General features: G+C 38.1%; 1 protein-coding gene across 2 annotated transcripts in view; it reads right to left on the bottom strand.

Moving 5' to 3' along the window:
• The window catches only part of MYLK (myosin light chain kinase), a 218,269-nt gene that overhangs the window by 56,989 nt on the left and 142,518 nt on the right, over positions 1-18,762 (bottom strand). For both annotated transcript variants that reach the window (XM_065671419.1, XM_065671420.1), the window contains 2 exons: positions 8,549-8,665; positions 6,156-6,242 (listed from right to left, as the gene is read on the bottom strand). In XM_065671419.1, the coding sequence (XP_065527491.1) occupies positions 6,156-6,242; positions 8,549-8,665 (204 nt within the window). The remainder of the gene's footprint in view (positions 1-6,155; positions 6,243-8,548; positions 8,666-18,762) is intronic.

The raw sequence follows: 18,762 nt of genomic DNA, 5'->3' as shown, positions 1-18,762 counted from the left end.
TTACAGACAACCCAGGTCACATGAATTCCACTAAAAGCTCTGGTGGGAGCAAGACAACAATGCTAGTTTCTTAAATATATATTTAATTGTAATGTTTCTCATGTCCTGCGAGAATAGCTACAATTAGATGCCAAAATGCTGCACCTGGGTGTGTAGGAACAGGAATCTAAGCTAGGTTACTAGCCCGTTACCCTGTCTGTTTTGCAGGAAAATACTGTCAGGTCATTTGGACATTCAGGAGCTCCAAATGATTTCAGTGAAGAAAACTAGGTGTCATGTGCTTTTGCACATTAATTAAGCCAATGGATTTAGGTCCCTAATTTATACAGAAGAAATTTTGGTCAATGCTTCTATTACATGCCTCCCATCTGCAATTTCTAGTCAATAGATTACCTAGGAATTAATAGTACATGGCACTTCTTCAGTTCAAGGTAATGTTGGAAAACCTATGTTCACTTTTCACTGCATGAGAGTCAGTAAATATTTCTGTCTTCTTCTGTCAACACAGAGATATGTAGGATGGACTGTATGAAAAACACATGGAAAATACTGTTCTGTGCCAGCAGTATCTCAGAAAATGTCAGTATGGTGTGAGCTGTAAAGTAACTTGGCAGAGATTCAAAATGCATACCCAGCATTAGCTAAACAGTGCTGAACTGGGCATTAAGGAGAGGTGATTTACACAACAAATTAGTGTTTCTCCATTGCTCTTTTTATATGTACAGTAACTGAATCTGTGGAGGTAACCAGCCTTCAGAGTCACCAAGTTAAACCTTATATTGCCTCTTTACTTTAGCATAACTTGGTTGTTAAGCGTTGTGCCACACTTATTTACCCTTGGACTCCAATCCTGAGGAATGAAGTCAGCACCTTTCATTATTCAGTTACAGAGAAATCATCTGTAAGTCTTAAAAACAGCCCGTGGCAATTTTATTTCTATATACTGAGAGAGGAATGTTCAGTTTCTATTAGAAAAGAAGATTTTCTTTTTCCTTGAAGAAGTTTGATCAGGGGCTTCCCTGACAATGTAATTCATATTGTTCTAACACACTAAGTACTTGCGCTCACTGTGCAGAAGATACCTTTGTTCTTCTTGCAACACTCTGTAGAGCAGCATGGATCTTCTGGGAAGTGAATGGGACTGAAAATAATAGTTGGAAAAGCCTCATTGACTCTCAAAAGTATCTCAGAGTATCCCAGGGACCAAAGAGTCCCAGGGACAACAGTTACCAGATCACAACTGCCACACAGTGCTCTTCTCTCTGCAATTAAAATAACATCTCTGACTTGATCCGTTACTACCTTAGTAACCGAGTTCTTCCTGTAGAAAGTGGCAAGTTATATACTGAGGACAAAACTATCTGACATGAAATGAAGATTTGGAAACACTATCAGTAATCAGTGCCATGTTTTGTATTATATTGGTAGAATGGAAAACAAAATACTGTAAGTGTTTACTAATTTAGTTATATATTATCTAAACTAGATACATCAAGTTTAATGTTTTAATGACATTTTCTTAAAATGGTGGTTGCAGACTTGGATCCTCTGACAAGATTGTTTAAGAGTAAATAACAGAACTGCGTGCTAATCATTTGGCCACTGACTCACAATTTTTCCATGGTAATTAAAATGCTTGGGATTTGCCCCCTTCCTCCCCCATGGAAAAGAATATATAACATGATAAGGAGTTGTGTCTGACATATTTACTTTTATGACACGCTGTTCACAGATGCCACTGCTTAGCCTTGCATCCAAGTACCAATAATGTTGAGAAATCAGATCTGGGAAGATAACAGAGCAGCCTTCCAGAGGATTTGATCTGGAAAGTGTCAGCTGTGACATTTTATTAACACTGCCAGCAAAAGAATGCATTGTTACTAACTTGATGTGTTTGATATGAAATAAAACATTTTATATAGTAGCAGATATAGAAGATTTATATCAGCAAGCTAACAAATACTACTAATAATGCAGTTTGTGCTCCTTTACTTGAAGATGTGTGGAAGAAGTTGTTTTCTTTGATGCAACTGAATTTTAACCGAGCAGAAGAACTTCTATTTGAGCAATCAAATTCTGTGCTGTGTCATTCCTTCAATGTATGTGATTTGGATATGAGAACAATGGGTTTAACAAGTGTTATTCAGGTGAGGGAACCCAGGATATCCTGTTAGGTTTTCATACCACTTATTATGATAGGTGATAGTTGCAATTTCTTAATATTTACTGGAAGTAGTGCAGTGAATTAGCCCCACAAAAAGCAGTGGCATTTCTTTCCAAACCCTTTAAAACAATGCTTAGATTTAGGAGGGTTATTTTCTAAAGCCTTAAAGCAAATTCTTTTCTCAGTAGCAATGAAGAGGATACAGTTTCTTCCTACTATAGTAAAGTTATGTTGCACAGTTCAGCTGTGGTGAAGTTTAAAAAATAGCATCTAATTGTTGTAATATGCCTTTTTCCTCTGCAAATCTTAAAAAAACCCAAGAACCTTTAAAAAAAATATTCTTTTGGAAAACTCATGTTTTATGTAAATCTTTGGGATGTCAGATGAAAAAATAATACAGTATTTGGGATATTGCATACAAACTAATAGCGAAGCTGAGGATCAAGAAAGTTGGGTTCTAGATCTGCAAATCAAAGTGCCTGATCTTGGGCTAATTACTCCAGCTATGAATAACTGCTGTTTTGGTCCTCAGCTTAAGAGACATTAAGGAGAACAAAATATTAGGGATTGTGGAGCAGTAATATATGTTTTGAAAAAGAGAATGTTAATTTATAAACCTTCAAATCGTTGTTTGCACTTAAAGATCTCAAGCAGCACTTTGATTTTTCCTCATTCTGTTGGATCAGAAAGATTTTTTAATAGGCACTGAAGATTTTGCAGCTTTGGTAATTGAAATAAACAATTCCCTTTAAGCCTAATATGAAGTAACTTGTAATATCAATGGGTATTGGGTGCCCAAACTCCTTTGCAGCAGATGCTTTCAAAGCTCTCTAGAGAAATGTTCAAGTGGTGAGAATTTTTGGCTTAGTGCTTCTGCTTCAGGGTTATATCAGACTAGAAGATCCTTATACACTGGCTGTTCTAGCATAGCATGGAGTATGCAGTATGGTAAATAATGAAAGGTTCTAATTTTCCACTGCCTCTGCTAATCTCTTATATCTGTGGAGAAGAAACATAACACTTTACTATTCTAACTCAGTATCATTTCACATCCACCTAGCAAAGAAACAAGTGACAAAGCTTAAGTCAGTACAGTCAGTGAAGAATGGACCAATTCTAACATTTAAAAGGGAGGTGTCCCTCCTCCATGCTTCCTTAGGATTGATTTCAATCTGATTCAAAGATGGATCTGTTTGTTATTCTTAGAAACTTTATTATTTATTCTGTTTATCATTACAGAGCTGTAATTATTACTAAATTCTGGTGACACAATATTAATTATAAGCAAAACCAAGTATCATAATTTTCCTAATTTGTTACCATGGGAGCAATCTTTCTGCATGTAAACACTGAACACATCAATTCAGAGATACTGTTAATCACTGAATGCTACAAAGCTGCTTTTATAGATGTTTTTCTGAGAATAACTGCTTATTCTAAACCAGGGTCTAGAATGTAATTTATTTCAAAAGAGGTAATGCCCAAAATTTTACTTACTGTTGTATTTCTGCAGCTTAAAAACCCCAAGCTTCCAGTAGTAAAATAATGTCAAAATGAGCAGTCAAATGATCTGGGTCAGCAACTATTCTCACAGTGAGACAAATTCTATAGATTAACATAGTGACAACATTGATTCTCTTTCACAAAGAGAAATGTATTGATCTTTGCTTTCAGGAAGTAAAAGTTAATTACTTTCCTGAAGGTTTCTACTGGAGCAAAAAACCAAGTATCACTTATAATTTATTTGAAGGAAGACAAGGTTGACATAGCTGCTAACCATGAAATTCAACTTGCACTGACACAAAATGAAAAATACGATTTTTTTTTCCCTGAGAAGTATTTCTTAAAATGACAGAGAATATGTAGCTTCAGTATCCCATACAGTACAACGCCTTCTGTTGTAACTGAATTCACTATACAAAATTCAGAATTTATTCAGTGGGAATAATAGATTTTTTTGTCATCTATTTCTTCATCATCATTCCTCACACTCTACTTGCCACTAAGGCTGTTGGTTAGTTAATGTGGCAACAAAGACTGGAAGAAATCAGAGTAAAAAATCATCTCCTTATTAGATTGGGACATCTTAATTCATAGTTATTCTTTATTAACCTTCTTTTTGAGAGAAATACAGTAAGATGCACAAATCTGTGTCTTGTTAAGCCTATTCCCTTTCAGGAAAGGAACTTAGAAATCTCTGCATCTGAAAGGGATTTTAGTTTAAATTGAAACTGTGAAGTTGATCTGTTTTTTATATTTTGCCCTTGACAAACATACAAATATACCACTCATTTCAGGCAGATGAATACCTACAGTCCTCAGAGACTGAGGCTGAGATGTTAAAAACTGCCTGTGGAATCTCTGCAGCCAAATCCTTTTAAAATTGAATACGCATTTACCAAGTTTTCAAAAACCTATTCCAAAGCCCAGATTCCTAACATTCTCTCTGTTTACCTTGATGTTTTCAGTGCAAAATGTAAGAGGTTTAAAAGGTATTTTGAAAACAAAACTTATGAAAAGTTAAAGACCTTTAAACACTGATATAATTTGCAATGAGGCAAAACTTAAGAAAACCATTCACTGTTATGTTAATGCTCTTTCCCCAATCATTTCTGAAGCCAGAGTTGCTAGCTTCTGTTTTGCTACCAATAGTGGATTTTCACTAATATCAACAGCAAGCAGCGATTACAGTAAGACGCAGATCAGGTAATATATCTGCATGTTTAGACTTAGTTCCCAACTCACAGTGTCTCCTGGGATTGATAATACTGCTGGGAGAATCAGAGGAAATATATACATTTGTCTGCATAGAAAACACTATTCAAAACACTACCCAGTGGAGCTTTAAATGGCTTTATAACATTCTATTGATGTTCAAGAACAAAATGGTTGTTCTTAATGGCTATTATTTACAGCATTTGAAGCTCAGGTGCAAAGGTGGATTATGCTGATGTGACCCTCCACACCCCTAAATGATTAGCTGGAGGGAAACTTATAATATTCAGCCGGCAACTCAGAAATAGCTGTAGTCCAGGGCATAGCTCTATGAAAGTCAACAGTTCCAGATACATCATTAGCTGTGCTCATCAATCAGTACAAAACTACACTGGGTCCTGCTGAAAGTAGGTGAAAATATTCCATGCTGGAAGATCAGATTATAGGTTGGTTTTGGGTTCTGGTGGTTTTTTGTTTGTGGTTTGGTTTTGTTTGGTTCTTGTTTTTTTTTTAAGAGACCTGGATAAAATATTTCTTGATTCCATTAGAATTGCCTTTCATGTCTTCACATCTTTTTTAGGAACTTACGTGATACACATCTTAGACAGAAAATGTCAAAGTCCAGTGTTTGATTTAAAAGATATTTGTATCCTGTGGACACTTAATTTATAAAGTGGTATTAGGGATTTCTAAACCGACATTATTGTGCTGACTTTACCATTTAAAGATTCCTCTTAATCAAATGCATGCATGCAGAGTAGCAAACATGGGAATTTATAGCTGATTTGTTATTTCAGAAAGCATTAAAAGCAAAGCAAGTAAAGCATTTAAAACAAGGAATGTAAAATTCACTACACCACCCCTCTTGGTCATGTTAAAAAAGACAGATTAAGCTACTGGACATTTCAGTCAAGATATCTTGCCTACCAGTGGTAAAACAGTATCTTATCTACAGGTAACACAACATGACTTGAAGAAAACTACTCGAGAATTTCTATGCTCTTTGGGAGGCATCCAAAAATAAATCTGTGTCATAAGTTTATTGCACCATTATGGAAAACTGAGAATAGAACAGGCTAGGTGTGAACTCAGTTCCAGCACTCACTTCTAATCCCCACAAGGCAAAGACTCATTTCACATGACTTATGTGCAAGGGTCAAAGAAACAGCACAAGCTTCTGATACTATGCCTATAATCAGAAGGGAATGACCACAGAATCCCAAAGCACTCTTTTGTTTCCACTGAAATGGAAGCAGTCGAAATCACTGTTACTTACTCTCTGTTGGCAGCACAGGAGGAAGTGTGGTCTTCGGCTTCTTGGTCTTCTTCTCAATAGGCTTTGAGGTCTTTGTGGATGAGGCATCTGCAATCAAAACAAATAACAAAATACAAATCAATAATAATATTGATAAAAATCAATAACAAAAAAAAACCCACTGTCTATTAACATTAGATTGTTTGGGGTCTTTCTGCAAAGTTAGAGGAAATTGTCCTTTGTCTTTTAAGAAAGATTTTGTGCACAGACTTGCTGGAGAATGTCACATTCTAAAAGGAAGAGGAAGAAGAGAGGGAGAAGTCCTCTATGAAAGCAGCAGCACTGAGAACCTGAGAAAGCAACTTAGACAAGGCACCATCTAAGTTGATAGGTGTATTTTAACTGAACAGAACAAAGTAAAATGTGCACAAAGCTGCTTTAGGCAGTGCATGGAAAAAGGAAACAAAGGCATATTTGAAGCATCATTTCATCCAAAAGAATCTCTTGCCATGTCATGCTTCTGTTCCATTGTCTGTATGATCTATATAAATGAACAAATTTTGAAAAGTAGCATTTCCTCTGGATGTTTAAATCTTTCCAAGAAGATTTCATTGCTCATTGGTTCATTCGAAATAAAAATGGCACAAGGGACACCACAGGGCTCAAGTTTCATGGATTTCATTATTCTCAAGATTGCACAGCTCATATCCAGAAACTACTCAGTACTGCAGGCACTCTGACATCTAAGAGACAATACAAGCTCTCTTCCACCTGTATCCCATATGACATAGACACATACAACTAGAAGGTACTACCTTTTTTACAGTAAGGTTTTCTCAGGTTGAGCATGTCATATAATGCAAATCCCAATGAGCTTCACTTGTTAGATTATTCGATCCTGACATTCTTGTTGGAAGAAAGTTCCCAGATTTGGATTATGATCTCAGCAATAGCTGTATTAATTTATAGCTTTCAAATATTCAGCTTTCAGAGAAAAGATAGTATAAATGTCATGTAACCACCTATTTCACAGTCACCTACTTCTAGTTTCCAGAATGTGAAAGTTCATCTAAGTTTCCTAAAAAGTTAACAAGGAAAGACAGGATCTTCTAGATTCTGAAGTAATTCAGAGCAAAGGCTGTGCTAGATCTGAGTTCAGACACTCAGATTTTACAGATTTGTCCCTGAACTAATTTGACAATGGAAGTCAAACATTAACCTGATATGAGTCTATGGGACCAAAGGGAATATAATATTTATGGTTACTTGTTGAGTCTGAAAATCAGGCTCTAAGGTGCTGACATCACACTGTGTAGAAGGAGCAATTTTATTTGTTGTTTTAGATCACAATTCTGACTTAAAAACAGCAGTCATCCCCTCTGCCAGTCACAGACGTGGGATAGTAAATGTCATCTCTCCTGAATAGCTAGAGTTTGCTGTGGTGCCATTCTTCTCAGCTGTACAAAGCAGCATGCAAGTAAGAATTGGAAAAGACTGATGAGGTAGCCAGTATCAAAGTAAGGAATGTGGTCATTCTGGTGTCCAACATTACACGAGCAGCAATTATATGTAGAAGTAATTCCTTTTCCGGCTACATGAAGACTGACTCTTACTGATGGATTTACAGGATTATATTCTTACCTTTTGCCACATTAGGAAAACAACAGTTTTCTTTTTTAGACTTCCTACCAGATCTGTAACACAGTTGTGAAGGTTTAGTACCCAAGATCTATGTTATTGGGCTTGTTGTTTACTTTTGTATTCTTTTCAGTCACAATGGAAAGTATCAGAGTATTCATAGACGAGCTCACCAGAAGGTGAGCTGATAAAAAGCTCATTTGGTTACTTAAAGTCTAAAGTCCATGCCAGTTTTAAGTCCATGCTCTCACCCTAATGACAAAATATTTGCTTAAGGGCACGTAAACAACCGTGTCATCAGCATGACTGAAGCTGAAAATGGGTACCTCAATCAGCAAATTATCCACGTTTAAGAATATGATATACAAGGGTGGTTGACTTGCTAATTTGTTTATTTTTGCTCTGTGCCATACATAGTCCTGAGGCAGACCGGTACCCAGGCTCACACACTGAATTCTTACATGCTCTTAAAGGATGAATACAGATCAGAAACAAATTTTCATGGGTTCAACTTGCTGCTCTACTAACCTTGTACAGTAGGTAGCAGGAGAACATACATTATTCCACAAAGGAGCCAGAGCCCTTGCCTCTATACTGTCTCTCTGCTTGTGCTCCTTTACAATAGACATCAAATTATGTATTGATGAAAAGTGCAGAAAGGAAGGGGCAGAGTTCTTTTTTTGTGTATACGGTTCATAAAGGCTGGTATTAGGAAATAAAAGGGGGAAGAAGGAAGTTTTAAGGAACGGCTTTCCCATATCCAGCAAAGTACTTACCTTCTACCAGCACTTTGCAAGCACATTCAGCTTTTCCTGCTGCATTCTCAGCTATGCATTTGTATTCGCCCCCATCTTCAGGCATAGCCTTCTCGATGGTAAGTGAACAGAGTGTCCCTAATGCAAAGGAAGGAGAGATCAAACGGATGTTATGTTGCAGTTCACAAAAACCTTAGTGCTACTAAGGAACAAAATGCATCAAATGATCCAATCCTTTGCTACAGGTGATATTCACTGCTAGAATTATTTTTTTTTTTTTTTCCTTTAAAAACTCAGCATCAGAACTGGAACCTTATTAATGCTAAATAACATAAAACCATATTGAAAGATAAATGGAATCTTATTGCTGTTCCCCAGGATACTTAAAGCTGTCCCCTTAGCCCTAAAGTGGTTAATGGACGAGGACAGAGAAGACCCAGAGCAGAATCTCTGCTGCTGCTCTTTGTCTTATAGCAGGGATAAGATGTCTTCACTCAGATCATTTTTTATCAAAAGTGCTAGTAGTGTAGGACTACCGGGGCTTCTTTCAAGGGGCCATCTGCAATATTTTGAGTCAGCCTTATCTCTAACACTCCCATGAGCATCTACATGTGAAAGCAGACTTCACAAGCTTAGTGCCCAAGTTTAAAAATGGCACTGAGAGAGATTTTCTTCTTGCTTGAAATACTTAAAGAAACAAGTGTCTGGTATTGTAAAACATCCATTAGAAAGTTCAGTGTATCAGTGACAATCAAATTTGTCACTGCAACATATCCATTTCTTTTCTAACAGAACAGCAACATGTGACTTAATTGGGTTTGCAGAAACAGGATGTGACATAAGCTCTGTAGTTACCAAGGAAAGCTTGGTATGACCCAAGGGAAATACATTTCCTCTTAAAAACTATAACTCTGTGAACCAAAACAGAAGCTGTTCCCAGTAGCTAGTGGATGAGGAAGCAAAATCTAATCCCTTAGGTTTACTTGCATTGCTTGTAACAACAAAGCAGTTTGCTTCCCAGGGAGAACCCCAATTAAAATACTCCAGACTTTTCCCTTCAAAAATATCCCTCACCCACAGTAAGGGTGAAGTGTGGGCTTGCTTTTTCCTCACTGGAAAGCCTCGCCTGTCCCACAAGCACAGCCTCAGACACTGTGCACTTCCACTCAGTGCTGTTAGATTGTCCAGTTTTCCACCCTTTATTTGTTTCTGCCACAGTAATGCACTCTACACCCTTCCTCCATTTACTTTTCTCATGGTTTCTCCTAAATAATGACAAGATTGGATAAATGATCTTTTTTTATACATTTCCTCCATGTCCTGAGACATAAGAAAGCTTCCCAGCATCTCTGCTATTTGCCACATTTCTCTTTATGGTAACTAGAGGCTGCCTTCTGTCTTCCAGAGTGCCTGATCCCAGGCTCCTCATCAAATAAGTCCCTCATGATGTGGAGGTGGCACAGGTGACACTGGGCCTTGAAAGGGGCATTGAAAGATCCTTGAAGAGAACACCCCTTTATCAGACGAACTTTGGGAATTCACTTGCTCTCTTTTTCTCATTGTAAACCTAGGTGTTTATTATTCAAGACATATCTTATAAAAACCATTCCAGAGGCTCCCAAAATATTTGGTTTGCCAGACACACACAAGGGTTAGGAGAAAATGATTTTTTCCCTCCTCCTTGTCCTCCACAAATTCAAGAAGCTCTAAATAATGACTATTTTCCTCCTGAGAAATTATGTGAAAACTATCTCAGAAGAGGAGCACTGACCCCTCACTCACATGTGCTGTGCTCAGCCAACCACAGGGTGAAAAGCAAAGCCACATGCCTTCCCTGAGGCAACTCTTCTCCCTGAGTCAGGCTAGAGCCAAAAATGTCACGAGCTGCTATTCCATTCCAAATGGAGGAGGGACACTAGAAAAGTATTCTTGCAGGCATCCAGCAAATATAAATTCACATGTCTCTGCTGTTTAGAGAGACAAATAGAGAGCAAGCCAAAGATAACTTTCAGTCTAAGAATTTGGATAAAGCTATGTAAGATGGTTAGGAAAGATCACACATTAGAACCTAAAAATACTATTGCAAAGGAACATAAACTATGGAACAAAGACACACACATATGAAGAAGATCGCTGGCCACCTTACTGCAAGGAAGGAGGCTGGCTTGTAAGGATAAATGGGTTGTTGAAGGACTGGAAGAAAGCATTGACTTTAGTTTCTGCTGGAGTTTTCTACCTGCTCAAAAGCTCTTCCTGAGCTCATTAAAGACTAAGGTGACATAAGGCCGTCACCACTCACTTTTTCAGTGCTGCCTATACAGCATACTGCGGCAATGTAAGTTAACACCTTATTAGAAACACTTTGTATATACAAACAGAAACATCCCCCCCCCCCAGTGATAAGTCATTCCCCACAGTTACACTACAATCTAGAAGCAAATCCTAGGGTTTTCTCATGATGATCATTGACTTGCCATATGCATTCAGTGTTCTATTAGTTATGCTTTTAGTATCTAGTCATGACCAGGTTGCATGCCAGAGGTCTCATAGAAGCCCCATTTGCTTATTCCACTGGAATCAGAGTCCTCACAAAATAATGTCAGTCTTACTCCTTCCAAAAGAATGTTTATATGTGTTGAATTTTAATGAAGTTACTTTGTGAGGAGGATAAAGGAAATCTGTTTTATTTTATTGGCTGCATCAGTTTTCTCCTGACTTCCACACCCCTGCAGCAATAATCTGTATCCTATTTCCCTCCACATATTCATACTCCCCAGTAACTACAGTGGAACAGCAGAGAAAAGTAAATTGGGATTGCTGGGCTTGTTGCTGCTACCCAGTGCAATGGTGGTATTCTGTCCTCGGTGGAGTGAAGGGGAAATGAGGTAACTTGGGTCATTCTCCTTTATTTAGCCACTAGTTTTCATGCAACTGTTGACTGCTAGAACTTACGATGAAATTGGACAATGGCTTCAAAAGTATGAACCAGGCTGGGTCAGAAGTATAATGCAGAATGAGGGAGTCTGTAGAAACCTCATTTTCTTAGAAAGCCAAAAAAACCCCCAAACCAAACAGGCAAAATGTAATGAGATTTCCTAAGGACAGGAAACTCCCCAGTAGGCCTATGTTCTGTGATCTAGACCTACAGTCAATTCCCGGGGCTTGAAGGCCAAATGTCTTTCAATGAAGTATTTGGTATTTCCTTTGAAGAACCCCTTCATGACCTGAAAAATCTTATTTTCTCACAATTACAAGAAAGCCCAGACTGGTTACACAAGTTGGATATTCTGAATCCTGCCCCTTCACAAAGCCAAGTCAGCTAAAAGTATCTGCTATCCACTTTTCCCCCTACCCCTCTAACTTTTTGTTAGGAGCCAGTCCACAAAGAGCTTTAAAACACTGCCACAAAGTGCAGAATTGGAGTAAAAATGAATACTGGGATCTTCCACTTAGACATTCAAACTGGTGCAGCTCTAGGAAAGACCTTAACAGCCACAGAAACTGATAGATTACTAAAGGCTCTGGTTTAGATACACAAAACCTTTCCCTTGCATTTTAAGCTATTAAAGGATTTTCTGACTTAGTCAAAAATAGTGCAAGCCAGTTTAAAATATCGCTAGGCTTCTGCATTCTTTCCATGAAACTCTACAGAAAGTCAACTTCAGATATAAAACTAATACACAAACCAACAAAAAGCAGCTCCTAAGTCTAATTCTCTGCACTGTCATCTAGCTGGCCAACCTCCTGACTCCTACCTATGGTACAGGCTGACATTCATGTCTTTCTCTTTTATCCCATGGGATAAAGAAATAGTATGGAGTGTTTAGGCAACATTAATAAATACTAGGCTGTGAGGAATTGTGCCTAGAAGCCATAACAAATTTGTTAAGGAACTTGTTTGCCTGCAGTATTAATTTTCTAATAAATCACAAATTGCCTGGGAAAGTGCAAGTATGTGCTAGTGTTACAGTCTTGTTTAAAAACGGTAAGTGGACTGACCTGGAAAATACTGACTATGGTTACAACAACAACAGGCAAAGCAGTGAAAAAACTCAGGTGAGTTTCAGAGAAGAAAAAATGTCAAATCCAATTCTTGGCAAGTGGTAGGTCTTAAGGAAAACAATTTAAGAAACTTACTTTCATTATCCATGAGATTACAGATTTAATTGGCAAATGTATCTGTGTAAATTTTCTTTGTCTTTACTGAAATATTTGTGTTATCTCACATTATTATGCTTGTAATTAATGCTATATCAGTATATTAACTACATTTATTTAGGAAGACTTCAAGCTGCCAAAACAAAGATCTCATGAAGAATCTCACAGTAGGAAATCATCACTTGGTAGATTGCTGGTGGATTTCCTCTGTGATCAGACTAGGACCAAAGTTATTTATCATTTTAATCTGTGATGTAGAGGTATTCATAAATTAATTTTTGTAAACTTACAGATGACAGAAACAGTGTTGGAAAAGTTAAAAGACATAAAGAGAGAGAAAAGAGGGCAGTCCTTGTAAACAATCTTTTACTTGTTAAGCTGAGTCCTGTTCATTCAAAAAAAAATTGGGCTTAAGATAGTGAAATGAGAAGAATCCGTGGGCAGCAAAGGGATGGTCTGTTTTCAGAAGCTGTAAGGGTTTAATACAGAAGTAGCAAACATGAGCTTCACTGTTGCGAGGTTGAAGGAGGACCAATATCCTCTAGTAAGCACAGCAATAGGAAGGTGACCTCTCTCTCACTGATGGTCATACCAATGTATGTCTCTGCTGCCTGTTTTCTAAGTAAGATAATAAACCAACAAATGGCAACTGAAGAAGAGGTATTAAGAAGGAAACAAACCAAAACAAGCCCAAGCCTTCAAGGGCTGAGTAAAGCGCATTATGGAGAGAAAGTTAGTGACAGTTTTACTTGTCAAGTTTGGACTCTTTAGTTTAGCAGAGAAAGGTAACAAGTGTATGGAAGAAGAAAATAGATAATTGACATTAGAATTAGACACTGGGGTTTTTTTTCAATTTAAAACCAGAACACTTATAAGAACAATTAGACACTACAAGAAATTACTAGTGATAATAATAAATGTCTCTTTTTTTCTATATTTAAACTTATACTACATGCATTTCTGGAAGAAGGACGATTTAGACAAAAAATGGCAGTACAGAGGGAAATGTTGCGGCACGTGACAAACGTGCAGTTGTGTCAGAACTGATGGTTAGACAATCTCTCTAGCCTTAAACTTTCTGAAGAAGCTTTTTTAAGCTGCAGAATCCATCTGCTTTCAGCAGTTATGTTAATTAAACACCAAACTCTTGCTCAAAGTCAATTAGAAAGAAATCGAAAGAGTTACGGCAGATCCTCCTTAGACAGACACAGACTTGAAGAACTGACAGGAAGATTTAGGAGTTACGTTAAATCACAAGAAAGTTGTTAAGGCATTATTGCTAACAAGACTACCAACTCTTTTTGCTGCCAAGACACTTGGGAAATTAAAAAATGCTGTCTTACGCAAAACAATACAAACTTTGGGCATTTTCTAAGCTACACCACCACTGCTACCTGAACCTATAATAAGAAGTTCCTCTGAAACCCATATAGTCACATGGTATTAAATCTACCCCCAAAAAACCAGCAAGCTGACTTAAAAAATGGCAGGTTTGCAGTTTCTGACTTCTATTCATTGTCAATTCCCCTCAATTCTCCAGTCCAGTAAAGACGCCAGCTTCTGAACCCCTTTCACCGTCATCTTCTGGAACAAATTTTGTAACCATGCAAAAATTTTCTATCGATTTTCTGTCCAAGAGTGTGTCACATAAGAGGACACCAGCAAAGTGCACTGCTATGCTGCGTACTATATAAAAGTAAAACAAAATGGTTCCTGCTCTCAAAAAGTTCATTGTGTGAGAAAGCTTGCTCTACTCAATCCTTATATGTCTAACTCCACTGTAATGTCTGCTACAGCCTTCTTAAAAAACCCCAGTAACTTCAAGCAATGAACTCTCTCATATTAAACTGCCTCTTAACCATACACCATCTAACCTGCCTGTATAAATGCATAATGCTCTAACTTGTGAGTTCCCTCTTTTGTCTTTTTCTGTTACAGTTAATGTTGATTTTGAGATTTCACAGGCAAAGCCCACATTAATATCAATCTGAGGAATGTAGATAACCACACTCTGACAAGTGCTTAAAAGAAGAAAAATACAAAATCAAAACATTAATAAACACCTACGAGGTCAGACATGTTCATAAAAGAAAAATGGTGCTAGATATCACTTTGTCATAAAAATGATACTTTAAGAACAAATCACTCATGCCATCAACTGACAGGATACTATTTGGGGAATTATTAAAAGACTGATACTTATTATTTCAAAGGGAAACAAACCTGTATTAACAGTTTAAATGTAAAATGGAAGGAATGAGACTGATCTTAGCTATGTTGTGATTGTTGCATTCAGTATAATGCTGCCCAGATTCTGACTTCTAATTGCTAATTTAAAATTAACCCTGGAATAAAATAATATGTTGCAAGCTCTAGATTAAGTACTAGAATACAGCACAAATACTGCATGAATATGCCTGAAGATTAAGGTCTTTTTGGAGCAGGAATTAATTTTCTGTTTGCCGAAGACCATACCAATCAGTAATTATCCTGATCCTAGTGTTTGAATTCAGGCTTCTCTGATGGTACCAAAGTGGAGCTAACATCCCTCCTTCTGTTGCACACTAATGTAGTGTTAGCTTCTTCAGACAGAGGAGACACGTGCATAGAGTTGTTTCTAACAGCTAAAGGGCCTTACTATAAGCTATGACAAATATGCCAGGGAAAGTTACTTTCAGTGAGTGACTACATAAAAGCACTATTTAGTTTGCCTGCCCTGTGAACTTGTCACACACAAGTGCCCTTTTAAGCCTGCCCTTCCTGGCGAAATATGCCACTTGTTTTGTTAGGTGGGCATGTTCCCAAACCAGATTTTATGTATTTACCTTCACAGTACATGTGGCACCAGGAGATCAGCAAACTGCTATCTCCTTTTTTTTTCAGGCAATGACAGAGAGGTTGAATTAAATTTCCAAAAGACAAGTACCCGGCATTCTGCAGGTTCATGTATTACTTTCATTGAACAGTCTGTGGGTCAGTAGCCCATATTAAGATGGGCTTGTAGTATATGAAGCAGATAGACATGATTCACCCTAGGTAGAGGATTTCCCAGTATCCATCTCACTAAGAACAAGTGAGTCATTGTTCTGTGAGATATATCTGGAAAATTTTCCTTAAGTGAGAATCAGTGGTCACCACTGAACATCAAGGTGGCACAAAACCAGTTGGTAAAATAGCTATAAACAGACCCAGTCTATACACTTCCATAGTGGATTTTGCTGTTGAACACAAGAGCAGCAAGCTCATACCAAAGAAATAAAAGGTGACTTTGCAAGATCTAAGCCTGTTACTGTGAGCTCGGTCCCTTTGCTCTGAATTCCCTTCCTTCCCCACAGAATCAACCTTCTTTCAGCTGAGGATGACTCTAGGGGATTGTCTGCAGAGCCCATTAAATACTGCTCTAAGGTTGGCCAAAAGCTCTGCTACTGAAGGTTGTGACACCTGTGGCATGATGAACCTGTCTTTTCAGTATTTGGTACAGAAGATGGAATCTGGGATTTTGGCATTGGACTGCTGAATACTGCATCTAGTTCTAGTGTTGCTCTCTATGTTTAAAGCTGCTCCAAATACTTTCTATGAGACTAATCCATACAGTTTCTCTACTGAACAGCATTTCCTGATATTCATCCTGAATTTGTTATTTCTCAGTTCTAGTCTGTAGCTGTAATTATTCCTTTTCCTCCCTTGGTTACTTCAACTTGAGAGGTGGACCCATGTGAACTTCATGCTGTTCCTGCACCTGAGTAGGGGCAATCCCCCGTACCAGTAAAGGCTGGGTGATGAAGGGATTGAGAATACCCGAGGAGAAAGACTTGGGAGTACTGGTGGATAAGCAGACAATGTGTGTTTGCGGCTCAGAAAGCCAGCTGTATCATTGCTGCATCCAAAGAAACATGGCCAGCAGTTCAAGGTGGGGTGATTCTGCCCCCCTACTCTGCTCTGCTGAGATCCCATCTAGAGTACTGTGTCCACCTCTGGAGTCCTCAGTACAGGACAGGTATGGATCTACTGGAGAGGGCCCAGAGGAGGGCCACAGGAATGATCAGAGGCTGGATCACCTCTCCTATGAAGGAAGGCTGAGAGAGTTGGGGATTTTCAGCCATGAGAAAACTCCGGGGAGACCTTATTGTGACCTTTCAGTTCTTAGAAGGGGCCTATAAGAAAGATGGGAAAAGACTTTTTAGCGGGGCCTGTTGCGACAGGACAAGGGTAATGGTTTTAACCCAGAAGTACAGTTTTAAACTAAAAGAGGGAAGACTCAGGCTAGACATGAGGAAAAAAGGCTTTTATAATGAGGGTGGTGAAACACTGGAACAGGTTGCTCAGGGAGGTGGTGGCTGCCCCATCCCTGGAGACATTCAAGGCCAGGCTGGACATGGTTCTGGGCAACCTGATCTGGTTGATGTCCCTGATCATTTTAGAGGAGCTGGGCTAGATGACCTTTGAAGGTCCTTTCCAACCCAAACTATTTTATGATTTTATGAACTAACCCGTATTCCTAATTAAGGGAAAAGAGAAAATCAATCTCTAAGAAAACTAGAACCTTAGTTAAACTAAGTATAATGCATACCTAGTTAATTACTTAACAGTTGGCATGAAAGCATCTCTCAGTGGGAGAGCAACAACACATTGTTCTTCAAGTGCCAAAGCTAGTAGGTAATGTTAGGAAACCCCTACGTTGACCATTATGAAATGCATCCCCTCAGTGTACCAGAGGGGATGTAGCAAGGTTAAAAAAAAAAATCATAAAAAAAATTCTAATCCTCATTCCATTTCTTTCCATTAAAGGAGAAAAATGTAGTGTTTACTTCCCTGTGTAATATTTCTTTCTAAGATCCTCTGCAAAAACATGCTAAAGAAAGCTTAACTTGAAGTACCGGTAATACTGATTACCTAAGCATGATGCCTAGTGCAATAATGCAGGTACAACTCAAACATAAAGACAGTCTCTTCCCTTCTTTCACAAGCTTTCCTGAAACAGTGGATTTCTTATCCCTTGGTGACTTTCATTCTTCACCTCAATGGAAAGCACTGCTAAAGTGTGACATCCTGACAAAATGCCAACTCTGGGGTGTTATAACTGTCACCTAGCCCAGACAAACTGGATGGGGTAAGTCACATCCCCGGCTCAGGCAGGTGGTAGAGCATTTATGTACATGAGGATCACTGCACTCTAAACACAAACACAATGGATTTTCACCTCCAAGTACCATTTTATAAAGTGAATATAAATAGGGGGATTGCAACAGTCAATTGTTCAGATTATTTCCATCAAGAAGACAACTTTCTGCAGCACCACAACACTAATGCTTCAGGAATTTAGGAGGCCTCACCATAGCTGAGAAGCTTTCATAGAGTGATGCTATCTATTTGTTGTACTTTGATTGGAGACATGAAACTTGGAGATGCACAATTTCTTTTTAATCTGAGCAGCTCCAAGAAAACCCTTGACATTATGCTTCCAGTTATAAGGCTGATAAAATTGCAGACTCCCACCTTCTTGAGCCTATCAGTCCTTTTTACAAGGATGGCATTTCCACTGGTCAATCTCTTCTCATATACATGACAGTTATTACCCCTATTCTATAAAGTCCCCACTGGTGAAAATCATCATATATGCATAAATACATCTTTTATACTACTTCAGACACATGCCAGACACAATACACCTGCTACCAGTTCCTTCTCTCCATTTACTTACTTTGACATCCCCTTAATGTAGTTCTCAGGTACCTTTTTTTCCACAGGCTATCTGAAGGCAATGTTGTTTCTGACTGCATTCACTTGAAAAGAATACTCATGTTTCAGTGCCTGGAACACTGCACGAGGATTCACTGGTTGTGGTGAACCATTGTGTGCATTCATTTGGTTCTCATTTAATAACACTGAAAATAGTCTGGATTAAATGAAAAAATATTCATAATTAACAGTTCAGACCCCTTTGTCAAGCTATAATTCTTACTGTGACCATTAACTTTTCTACTACAACATGCAAGACAGTTTCTTTCTACATATAATGCCCTCAATGTTTTATGAAACAGATATGAAGTAAAGAAGCTTTTCTGTATTATTAGTTA

The sequence above is a fragment of the Lathamus discolor genome, chromosome 3 (assembly GCF_037157495.1).
Source record: "Lathamus discolor isolate bLatDis1 chromosome 3, bLatDis1.hap1, whole genome shotgun sequence".
NCBI classification, from domain to species: Eukaryota; Metazoa; Chordata; class Aves; order Psittaciformes; family Psittacidae; genus Lathamus; species Lathamus discolor.
This window is presented reverse-complemented; position numbering and strand designations above follow the sequence as displayed.